The sequence below is a fragment of the Anoplophora glabripennis genome, unplaced genomic scaffold (genome assembly GCF_000390285.2).
Source record: "Anoplophora glabripennis isolate ALB-LARVAE unplaced genomic scaffold, Agla_2.0 scaffold45, whole genome shotgun sequence".
NCBI classification, from domain to species: Eukaryota; Metazoa; Arthropoda; class Insecta; order Coleoptera; family Cerambycidae; genus Anoplophora; species Anoplophora glabripennis.
The window spans coordinates 934,983-947,192 of record NW_019416437.1 but is presented as its reverse complement, the minus strand read 5'-3'; the positions used below and the strand labels follow the sequence as shown (position 1 = coordinate 947,192).

Here is a 12,210-nt window from a genome sequence, read left to right as displayed (position 1 = left end):
TGATCATCACCAGTTAGACTTACAATGCACTTCCTTAACCTTAGCTCTGACCTGTTCTCGGCCTAGACTCTGTGGGGGCAGATCCTTAGACCATATAGCCTAGAACAAGGGCAGGTCCAAGATTTCTAGAGAAGGCCGAGGAATTACAATGTAATTCTGTAACTGATGGTAACCAAGTGTATAGGATGTCTCACAACTACCCAAAAAACCATGGGACTAAAATCAGCGCAAGCAATAAAAAATCTTAAAACTACCATGAATTTTAATTTTTTTGGGAGGGTTCCTCATCGTCTTCTTGTCCTGGAACGGCAAGTTGTCCTGCTGTATAATTATTATCTCTATAAGAAAAATATCGAGATAGGTTGTTTTTAATAAAAGAAAACACATTTAATAATAGATTTATTAGACATTGCCACACGGCATTACTTAAGTAATATAATAATAATAATATGTAAACAGTTTGTATCTAATCAACTGATCGTTTAAAAGTTAAAGGAAAACCATTCCGGTTACAAAACATCGTTCTGCACATTTTTTATGCCTCAAAAACTATGTACAATGGAAGTGTGCACTTTACAAGAAAAATCAACCGTTTTGATAAAATACAAACCACGTCTTAACAATATTCAACCATCGCTGAAAATATTAGTGTTGATCAGAGAAAAACAGTTACCACCTTCAAAATGACAGTTCGATAATCTATGTACAACAATTTTGTTAAATCCCCTTTCCAGAACAATTCGTCTTTGCTTAGATTCTATTTATACAAGAACGAACCGCCGTCTTAAAGCGATAGTAAGCATTTGCTGAATTTAACGTTACACAAACTAACATTTAGATTAATACGTGGAAAACTACAAAGAAACCAACTTCGCCTTGTAATAACACAATTTAATCCATACGCTAAACTTCGACTCGCGATTCACTATTTTTCTTCAATTAATTTTGCCAAATGTTAATATTTCCTCAAGGTTTTAAGTTTTAGGTCAGAATTAAACTGTCTTATTTGATACTTATAACCAACCAAAGCTCTTTACATCATTTTTCTCAATTAAATATTTTTAAACGGTAGCAGTTTTGACCAGAATTTTACACTAAATATAAAATTTTGCTATGGAATAACAAAGCTAAAACTACAAATGAAAATTTTCAATTATTTTTAAAATTGTGCTCTTGAAATAGATAAAATTGTTTTAAAAAATTCCTCTTCGATTCACTAAGTTATGTATACAGGGTGATTCATAACTGTAAGTAGCAAAGTATATTAGATAAGATTGGAAAATTATGAGCATTTTCTTTTTTAGTCAGCTGGGCCTGTTTATGAAAGTACGGCTCTGCAAATTGCTAAAATAAAATTTAAGAATTTCTAACGAATCTGGCACGGTTTAAAATGAACACTTTATAAACTTGAAGGTGTAGTACAAGTTCCTTTCACTGAAAACGTAAAATAATCAGTGGCATAGATGTAGGGGTAGTGGGGTCACTTTTATAAAAAAATAGTTTTTTCTTAACTACTTGTATTGTTTTTGTATTTAGTCATGTCCAAAAAAAATCTCAACTAAGTTTTTTTATATGAGGTATAATTACGATTATCGAAATTTCTGCAATAACAAAAAAATAAAAATAAAAACATTAGTCCATAAATTAATCAGTAGGCTTTGTAGATTTGACATCAAATTGTTTCAAAGTGATGACAGTTAAGCATAAACTATCTTTACCAAATTGCTGTTTTCTGTTCTAAAGACAGGTTGAAAAATATTTTTTCCGGTTCAACCCGACCACGAATTGCATACCGTTAAGATTGCATCAAAAGAACATTTATAAAAATAGTTCATCCGTCATTTACTTGAAACAATTGAAATTTTCACCCAAGGCCTACTATGTAATTAATTTATGCATTAACATATTGGTTTTTACTGCAGAAGTATCGAAAATTGTAATAATTTTGAAAAACACAACTCCCATTAAAAATTTACAGCAGATCTTGCAGACAAATTGCATACCGCTAGATTGCAAAATTTATAAAAACAGCTCATCTTTAATTTATTTGAAACAATTGAAATTGTAACCCAAAGCCTACTAAAATTGTAATTGTTTCGAAAATCACAACAGCCGTTAAAAATGTATAGCAGACAAATTGTACTAGATTGCATAAAAAAGTTTAAAAAATAGTTCATTCATTTGTCCGAAACAATTGAAATTGTCACCCAGGGCTTACTAATTAATTTGTGCACTAATGTACTGCTTTTTGCTGCAGAGGTATTGAAAATTGTAATTGTTTCGAAAATCACAACAGCCGTTAAAAATGTATAGCAGACAAATTGTATGCTACTAGATTGCATCAATAGGTTTAAAAAATAGTTCATTTATTTGAAAAAATTGAAATTGTCACCCACGGCCTAAATATTACCTAGTAAGTAATTTGTGTACTAATGTATTACTTTTTACTGCAGGTATTGAAAATTGTAATTATTTAGAAAATCAGAACTGCCATCAAAAATTTTAAGGACAAATTGCATCAAAGGTGTACAAAAATTCCTCGTCTGTCACTTGTTCGAAACAATTGAAGTTGTCACCCAGGGCCTACTAATTAATTTATGCACTAATGTATTGCTTTTAACTGCAGAGGTATCGAAAATTGTAATTATTTCGAATACCACAACTCTCATTTAAAAATTGTAAAAGGTAATTTAAAAAATTTCGATTTATTAAATTTTATCTATGAAAATAATATGAGATTATTTTTTTGAAGAGACTTTTACTATACCTTTTAGACAGCTCTGTAAACAGGCCCAAATGATCAGTTTAAGAAAGTTTCATAATTTTCAATGTTTTTTTACCATAGTGTGCTTTGCTTCTGTGTCACAAAATTTGGACCATCTGTATATTTTATTATCTTTTTTTTTTTCACTAAAACTGTCGGTCAAATCGGAAGTGAAAAATTTGGTAACTGCGGTGGTCAATAAAAATTAATTCGCAGTTTCAGGTTTACACTTTTTAGCAAACCGACTCAGCTTCCTTTTGGATACAAGTTGAACTCTTAAACGCACAAAGCCGATACCAAACCAGTGAATGAATGAAAGCGTGTTCGGTAATACCAAATAAAAAATGTTTAACGAAAAAAAAAAGACCGATATTAAACACTACAGTGCCCCTAACAGCGTCGACGACATATTTCCAACCCGCCCCGCGATATTAGCGACACGTAAATCAAACCCAAGACGTTCCTTTCCCTTTGGTAACAGATACGGATTAATCCAATGCAACAACTTAATCAACACTCCCGAATCAAAAGAACCTACGCACTCAAGAGTACACCACGACGACACACCGAACTTGTGTTTAAACCTCGCACGGTGACAGCAACATTGAAACAAAACATCTACCTTATCCGGCCCAATAAAAGTCCATATCACTATATATTTGCACAATAAAATAAAACTGCTCGTAAAAGAAGAAACGATTAACTAATTTAACCTTGTTCCATAGGTTCCGATTGGCCGCCGACATGCAAAGCACTCAAGTTGATAAAAAAAAACAATCAATAACAATTAAACTAATTATAAAGCGAAAGTCAGCAAACTTTGCATGCCTTTGGTCAACGGAAGCACAAAACAAAAAGTCTACTCCTGTATTAGATTAGATTGCAAGTGCCGGGACGCTATATAGGACGCCCCCCGGCTCACGGTAAATAATAAATCGACTATATACACAATCAACAAAGAAGCTAAAATGACATATATACCTATAAATTTATTAACTGAAATAAAACTAAATGAAAGAATAGAATTTGAGTGGCAATTGTTGTAATAAAGTACTGTGCCACTGGGCTCGTCGCAGTACCCAGCGACAGCTTGGTTGAATATTTATTCACTTGAGTCTTTTACACTAGATAGCACCCAAATTGGTCAGCGTCCGTAATCACTTTGTTTTAGGTGCATGGCACACTTGTGGCGGGGTTCAGATTTTCTGAATCTTTTCACCAACGACCACGGGATTGTTACGTCTAATTTCCTGAGCTCCCATCTCTCGGTAGTTAAAACTACAGTCGTGCTTGTCACTGTACCGATGGATCGCGCAGAACAGTCCTCCGCAGCGGCACTCAAATCCTAAAGACATAAAAAAATCTTATAAGTACCTCTGTGGCAACTGCGAAATTTTGTCAATTTCGCCAGTGAAAATATAATCCCCTCAGCTCTCATAATCTTGGCGCACATTGGGCCACGCGACTCGACAAATAATAACACAGTAACATTTACTGTGCCTGGCACTAACCAAATACCTGTCAAGTCAACCCCTAGCGGCATTTTTTCACATCACTGGGGATAATATCTCAATTAATTTACTATTTCTTTAATATTATCATAACAGTTCACAATTAATAATAATAATAATAATAATAATAATAATACATAATTTTATACATATCTTACTTAGAAACACTGTTGAAGTATGATCTAAATAGGAATTAAAAATTTTGCTACGATTTCGAACTAGATTTTTCTGTTCTTTCCACTATTTCAGCATAATTATTTCACATNTAATAATAATAGTAATAATAATATGAATAGAAAAACGTAATACATTAAATCTTGTTGAGAATTTGCATATACAGATTTTTTAATATTCTAATTAAACACGGTGTCTCAAAATACAATGTGTACAATATTTGTTGAGATACAATTCCGAGAAGACCCCTGTATCACTTCCTATCAACAAATACTGTATGTGGACTATATTTCAAGGTAGCATCAACAGATAAAAGCCCATGAAGTTTATTTTGCAAAATGGTCTGAAAATCCATAATTTCCAAAATCTAGGTGTTCAAGTCAAAAAGAATTTCTCATGAATATATTCTAACAGATCATCTCAAAATACAAAATGTCCATTAAAGTTAGGTTTTGTTTTTTGAGTGTTGAAATTAAAAAAAAAATAGAACATTTATAAACATTTCTTGTGTTTCTATGCCACTGAATACTTTGTGAATTTAATTCTGGTTAATGTTTCTAACCAAAAAATAATCAAAACTCAAAACTAGTTTTTTTTTTTAATTGGAGCCACTTAGAAACACCTATAGCACAGTCATTATAGACATGAAAGAGCCTGTTTCGGGAAAAACTACTATTAGAAGTTTCTCTGCGGAATGTTGTTCGGAAACCTGTTATAAATAAAATATCAAAAAATCTACTCGAGGCGAGTTGGGAAACTTTGTTTTAACAGTGGTCAAAGTTATGGAAAAGTGGTTTTTTGACTCGCGTAAAAAAACTATTATTCATAGCGAAAAAAGTTTATACAAAAAAGGTAGGTATTAAATAAGCTTATAAAATGAGAAAAGTCTGATTAAATTCCGATAATTCGTTTATGCACAAGAACTCAAAAATGGTCGAAAATTGCCGTTTTTTTCAATTGCTAATAATTAATGCAATTTTCATCGTAGACACTTGTAATTCAGGATTTTTGAGGCTTTTTACACCCTTAATAAGTGGTAAAAATTTCAGCCTGAAAGCTTCATTGGTTTGGCGTTGGCGGAATTTGTTATCTAAGAAGATGCTATTTTCAATTCATTTTTCCCAAACTCACAGGCGTTGTAGAGTTTCGATCATTAGTTGTTTTTGTACCTAAATAGTTGTATTGACATATGCATTTACTGAGAATTTAGTTTTTCAAATTTAATTTGTTTAAAAATGACTGAAAAAATGTTAATATTTATTAAATTGTTAAGATAGGTAATTATTATAAAATAAAATAGTAACCTCTATATTTTAGTTTTCTTCGAATTAAAAAAAAAAAATCGTAAGTTGATTAGCTGATATATTTTTTTTTTATTTAATCGCAGACCTTAATTATTAATATTAAGAGCCGAAATTTGGAGAGAGTATACATTAAGAGCTATATTTTCATGTCCTACATTAACATTAAGGTGAATTCAACTATTTAATTGCGAAAAAGTAGATAGCGGCGATGCGTTCTATTACTTGGTCTAGCGAACGAATGGGGAGAGCGAGGCTTAGCATGCGCGCTTAACAATTTAATAAATATTAACATTTTTTCAGTCATTTTTTAACAAATTAAATTTGAAAAATTAAATTGTCAGTAAATGCATATGTCAATATAACTATTTAGGTACAAAAACAACTAATGATTGAAACCCTACAACGCCTGTGAGCTTGGGAAAAATGATTTGAAAATAGCATCTTCTTAGATAATAATAATAAATTCCGCCAACGTCAAGCTAATGAAGCTTTTGGGCTGAAATTTTTACCACTTATTAAGGGTGCAAAAAGCGTCAAAAATCCTGAATTACAAGTGTCTGCGATGAAAATTGCATTAATTATTAGCAATTGAAAAAAGCGGACAATTTCGACCAGTCTTGAGCTCTTGCGCATAAACAAATTATCAGAATTTAATCGGACTTGTCTTATTTTACAGATTTATTTAATACCTACCTTTTTTGTATAAACCTTTTTTCTCTATGAATAAGCTGATCGAGTCAAAAAACCACTTTTCTATAATTTTGACCATTGTTTTAACAAAGTTTCCCAACTAGTATCGAGTTGATTTTTTGATATTTTATTTATAACACGTTTCGGAACAATATTAAGAGATATTTACATAAATGTGATTTGTCTTTAATTTGAACACCATCTCAAAAACAAAGCATTTTGCAGCCCATGTTTATATAAACTTTTTTTATTTCGAGGTGCTCCCCAAATAAGTTTGGTGTCCGCAATTCGGGACACTCTTTATATTTAGTACTAACAAAATTAAGCTGGTAATTGAAGAAGAGGATAAGGATAAATCAATATGCAAATTTTTCAGGAGTGGCAAAAAATGCGACTATCAAAATTTTGCTGTTAATTTTTTACTTTTTGTATCATTTGGTTAAACAAGTAGACCATCTGCATCTGGGTTCATACAGTCGCAAATTGCAAATTTCAAAATGCAAATATTGTTTTGATTGATTTATTTAAATGAAAAGCAAACATCTGAATGTAAATACGTTACTTATCTTGAAATAGATGTTTAAGAAAATACATTTTTTACAAGAAAAAAACTGAATAATTAATTTTCATGTTTTAAAAAATACTTTGGAGTCCAGGACGAACACATAAATATATTTTTTAAGTGTTTAAAACACAAATAATTAAAATTCAATTTAAGCGAAGCTTAATATTTTCATGAAATAATTGTACAATCTACCCTTAACTGTTTGTGTACTACCTCATGAGACACCCTGTATAATTACAAAGAATGAATATTTTCAACATTTCCAAGTAAAAATGCTTAACTGTTTGTGCACTACCTCGTGGGACACCGTGTATAATTTCATAGAATGAATGTTTCCGAGTTTTTAAATGTAACTACCCTATTACTTATCATAAAAAACGTAAATTAGCATTCGTTATCAACAAATGAGATTAACTGATTAGATAGATATGCAAAAGAAACATCACATTAGGTACTGAATAAAATAAAGATGAAAATTTTGTAGACATATTTTTATTTGCAATAATAACCTCTAAAAAATGATTTAATAATTATTTACTATACAACATAAAAACTTTGCCTAGCCTATTTATGAGGGTGCTGGATACGAATCTGCAATTATTTTTTATAGTCACTCAATTTGAGAAAATTTTTCCAAAATTAATACAACCCTCGAACCCTCACTATACAACATTGTATAATCTATACAACTTTTAAAACCCATGTAATTAGAGCTTTAGTAATTTCTGAGAAAATTTTTGAGAAACTTGAAGGAAAAATTAATTTATTTAATACAGACATACTATTCCCTGGAATTACATCGGCCATTTCCATTTCGTAACGTCAATGCGTCGTAATAATCGAATTTCCATTTTTCATATGTCATCCCCTATAATAAGGTTAAGTATCGCAAATTTATTTCTATGCGCATGTAACCTAACTTTTTCTGAACAAATAATATCCTTCATAAAGTTAAGTTAGGTCAAGTTATTGTTTATATAGAAAATAACAAAATAGCCGAACTTTATGTAGAAATCTGAGGATATCTTGAAATAACCCACATGGCTTAATTACACTTGTTTGAAGAGTTGGGTTCAGAATAAAAAAAAAGGAATATTTGCTTTACCATTCCAGGTTATTTATATCTATTTAGGTATATATTGTTTATTCCATATCACGCAACTCGCATGAATGTGCAAGAAAAGGAAGTTTGCAGTACTCCTTATGGCTAGTGATTATATAAAAAAAACAGGGTTAAAAGGAACTATGATGTTCAAGCAATTTTATTGCATGAATCGTTCAAAGGGTCATTTTAGATGAAAAAACCGCGGAGTGCTATTAAATTAGAGGGTGGAAATTGGAGATAGGGGTGAAAACCCTTTCAGTTTTTTAATTGTAGCTCGAAAACGAAGCAAAATTGCGCTATAGTTCATAGGAAAAATTATTTAGAGAATTGAATTTCACATCGAAATAGATTATTTAAAAAATTTAAAAGGAAAACTTTATGCAAAAAAATCGTTAATAAATAATTTGAAAAAAAGCAAAAAATTCGATTTTCTGATTTTTTTTTGCTTTTTTGCCTCTAGTTTTTTTTTGAGTAAAGATAGGTATAGGCATTGCTTCATAGAAAAAAAATAAATAAAATTTCCTTCAAAACAAGAGGTTGTAAAGTATTTTTGGATGAAAATTGACTGATACATAACCACTCAAATTCAGCCATTTTTTCTAAAAATTGGCTAAGTTCGAGCTGCCATATATGTCAATTTTCTACTTCTATCTACTTTTTTTTCTATGAAGTAATGCCTATACCTATCTTTACTCAAAAAAAACCTAGAGGCACAAAAAGTAAAAAATATCAGAAAATCGAATTTATTGCTTTTTTCAAATTGTTTAATAACGATTTTTTGCATAAAGTTTTCCTTTTAAATTTTTTAAATAAGCTACTTCGATGGGAAATTCAATTCTCTAAATAATTTTTCCTATGAACTATAGCGAAATTTTGCTTCGTTTTCGAGCTACAATTAAGAAACTGAAAGGGGTACATTTTCACCCTCTAATTTAACAGCCCTCCGCGGTTTTTCATCTAAAATGACCATTTGATTGATTCATGTAAAAAATATCTTGAACGTCATAGTTCCTTTTAAAATCGTATATTCAATAGCGTATTACTCCACACACCTCAGACAAAGACGGCAAACGGATGAGAAAGTACAGAAATTTTTACGGCATAGCGGAAGAGATGCAAATTTCAGTTTAAAAATACAAAATTATATACAAATAAATACGTGTCGACGTTATTTAAAAAAAAAACGAAAGCTAGATTCGAAAGCACAAAAATAATTTCAGATTCGTCTGCGATACTGTCGAAAATAATCACTAATATTTTATATATATGAAATATGCACACCATTTTATTTTGACATGTTTTTTTTAATTATTATTTTACTTATTGTATTATTAAGTCAATTCAAATTAATTCTAAAAATGCTCCTAAAATCTCATCAAATGAAGTGATATTTAGTATACATATACATATCTATATTATTTTTATGTAAATTTCCGTTTCATACGCACAATATAAAAGTTGGTTCAATACAATCCCCTCGATTTTTAACAAACAGCAGCAGCAGCAGAACTCACCTGTCAACCCGACCTTCTTGCGGCAGGTGGCACATCGGTTCTTCTTCTTCTTGGCGTCCTTGTCGCTATCTTTGTCGTCGCACCCTGCGTCGGTCACCGCGGACGCTGCGGCGGCGGCCGCTGCTGCGGCTACGGCGGCGGCGGCGATGTTTTCGGCGGCGCTGACGGCCTGCTGTGCTGCCTGCGTCTGACTCGAGCACTCTTCGGCGGCCTGCGGGAAGAAATACAAGAAAAATGAAAGGCGTAAATTCGAACCTCCGTCGTTCCACCTGCTGTCTCTCGACGTCGGCGGTTACGAAAATGTCGTTATCGGCATTCTCGCCGCCGTCGCCGGCATCTTTGTCGAAGGCGGCGCCGAGGCCGTCGGACGGAAATAAGTTGCTCTCCCTACTGTCCGGGCTATTGGCGGAGGATGATGAGGATGGTTTTTGTATTTTGTGATCAGATGATGACATATAAATGCGGACTATGAATTTTGAGGTGAAATGTCACGGTGGACATTGCATCCGTCGTCGTTTCCATAGCAAACGTCCTTGTATAGGGGGGCGGGTAACAAAGCGATCTCTTATGAAGAACTGGGATTACCATGACTTCAAAGGAAGAGAGAGAAAACAAGTTTAAAATTTAATTTTGTTCGCTTACTCAGTGTCCTTTACTTTTCTTTCATAAAAAGACATATTTGAATTGGATTTCATTTGCAGGCTACCCAAGTTCTTCATAGAGCTAATGAAATGATTTAAAATTTCCCTAACTTAGCTACAACAATAACACGCACAGAAAATACGTAAGCACTGCCATCTGTGCTAACTGATTCACTTAAACTATTAACAGCATTATTCATATGATTCATTATTGTGTATCTATCAAATGTAGAATTATTATGGAAGATCGGTAAAACGTAAATCACTTTAATGTACAGCAATTCAGCAAAGGTGTCTATAAGTCAGTTATATCGATCACAACAAAACTTACTTCAATAGGAAGATCACTAACGGGTGAGGATGGAAGATGACTAATGGTATGGTGCGCTGTCGCCGTCTCTCTAAGAGCGCTCAGAGATGTAGGTGTTGTTGGTAGCTGCTGTTTCTTCTTTAGGTTTTCCTAGAAGAAAAAACTACGTTTAGATATCACAATTAACGAAGAATTGATTTTCAATTTAAGTAATCCTCGTTTTTTTTAATACATCCTTACTTTGAAGCAAAGCGAGCAGAGACCATCTGTAGCCGGACTGCCGTAGAAACCACATCCTGATCGGCACAAGGCCTGCATAGGGTTAGATTCACGCTCCATGGCGCCCCAAACGTGATAAAGACACCAATAAAGAAGTCCTTGATGGAATCAGTTGTACGAACAAAATCACTCAGTTAGTCGGAGTGGTTACCCTGTCACCAAAGAAATTCAGAGGTACTAATCTGAAACAAAACAAAATGTACTGAATTTCATACATCAAAAATAGCTCAATTTGATTTATTAAATCAAAAAGAAACTTTCGCAATAGCGACTTGAGCCGAGTTTAGATCTACTACACACGTACTTGCTTGTGCATGCAATACAAAAATATGTACAAAAACTGTTTATAAACATATACAAATGCATTATTTGTTTTTTGTTTTCCATCCAGGACGAAAAACAAAAATATTAATCAGAAACATTTGTCCGCAAACAACTAGTGTAGACACATTTATTTTCAATGCCCACCCAACGTCTTTCATTTCTCCTTCTTATATTTAGAAATATGCAGGCTACCAAAAAATTTTGTATTCATTTTGGAATATATTCTTTGAAATACTGACCCAGAATGGATAACATTTTCTAATGTGAACAAATTACTTCTGTCCTTAAACTTTTGTTCAAGAGCAAACAAAAAAATATTTCATTGTTTGGTTTAGATTAAAACTAAATGTTTTTGTTTTTACATCGGACATAGGTACAAATGTTTAAAACCTTTTTTATGTGGAAATTGTTTGTAGGTCTTTAAATTTAATCTCGGACCAAACACGATTTTTTCATGGTAACAAAAAACACAGCAATTACTTAAAGAACGTTATAAAAACGATATTTTTCGACTAGGGAATTTTATAATTTATATTTCAGACAGTTTAGAATTTATTCAATAAAGGATTTGTCTGTAGTTCAGATATTAAAATAAAACTGGGCAGCAGATACGTAAACAATGCCGATTGTTGTTGACGTTGATGCGACGCAAAAGACCTAAGTACTATAAAATCGTTGTTGACGTGATATTCATATAATAAATTTTTCCTAGCGTTTTGCAGCCTACGAGAATCGGGCACACAATGGGTTTTAAACCTCAGGTTTTTGTGGTTTTTTTATCGTTTATTTGTTGTTTAAATATATCTCCTATAAAAGTAAAAGTATCAGTGATATCGTATCACACAAACAATATTTTTGTTGTTACAACACCGACAACAAAATTTAATATGATTTGAAATAGAAGTGAGAGTAATTGTTTTTTGCAGATATGAGCAATGATATTCGTAATCGTAAATAAACCGTTAAAATCAATATATCAGACTAATATACATGTAAGTATTCTACTCAAAAACAAATAATTATAGACAG

The 12,210-nt window shown here is 32.1% G+C and overlaps 1 protein-coding gene across 3 annotated transcripts in view; it reads right to left on the bottom strand.

Moving 5' to 3' along the window:
- Positions 1-384: 384 nt before the first annotated feature.
- LOC108917109 (AN1-type zinc finger protein 6) overlaps positions 385-12,210 on the bottom strand; it is a 72,002-nt gene continuing 60,176 nt past the window's right edge. For all 3 annotated transcript variants that reach the window (XM_018723551.2, XM_018723553.1, XM_018723552.2), the window contains 4 exons: positions 10,819-11,039; positions 10,600-10,728; positions 9,628-9,838; positions 385-4,109 (listed from right to left, as the gene is read on the bottom strand). In XM_018723551.2, coding sequence (XP_018579067.1) covers positions 3,961-4,109; positions 9,628-9,838; positions 10,600-10,728; positions 10,819-10,917 — 588 coding nt within the window. In that variant the 5' untranslated portion in view covers positions 10,918-11,039 and the 3' untranslated portion in view covers positions 385-3,960. The remainder of the gene's footprint in view (positions 4,110-9,627; positions 9,839-10,599; positions 10,729-10,818; positions 11,040-12,210) is intronic.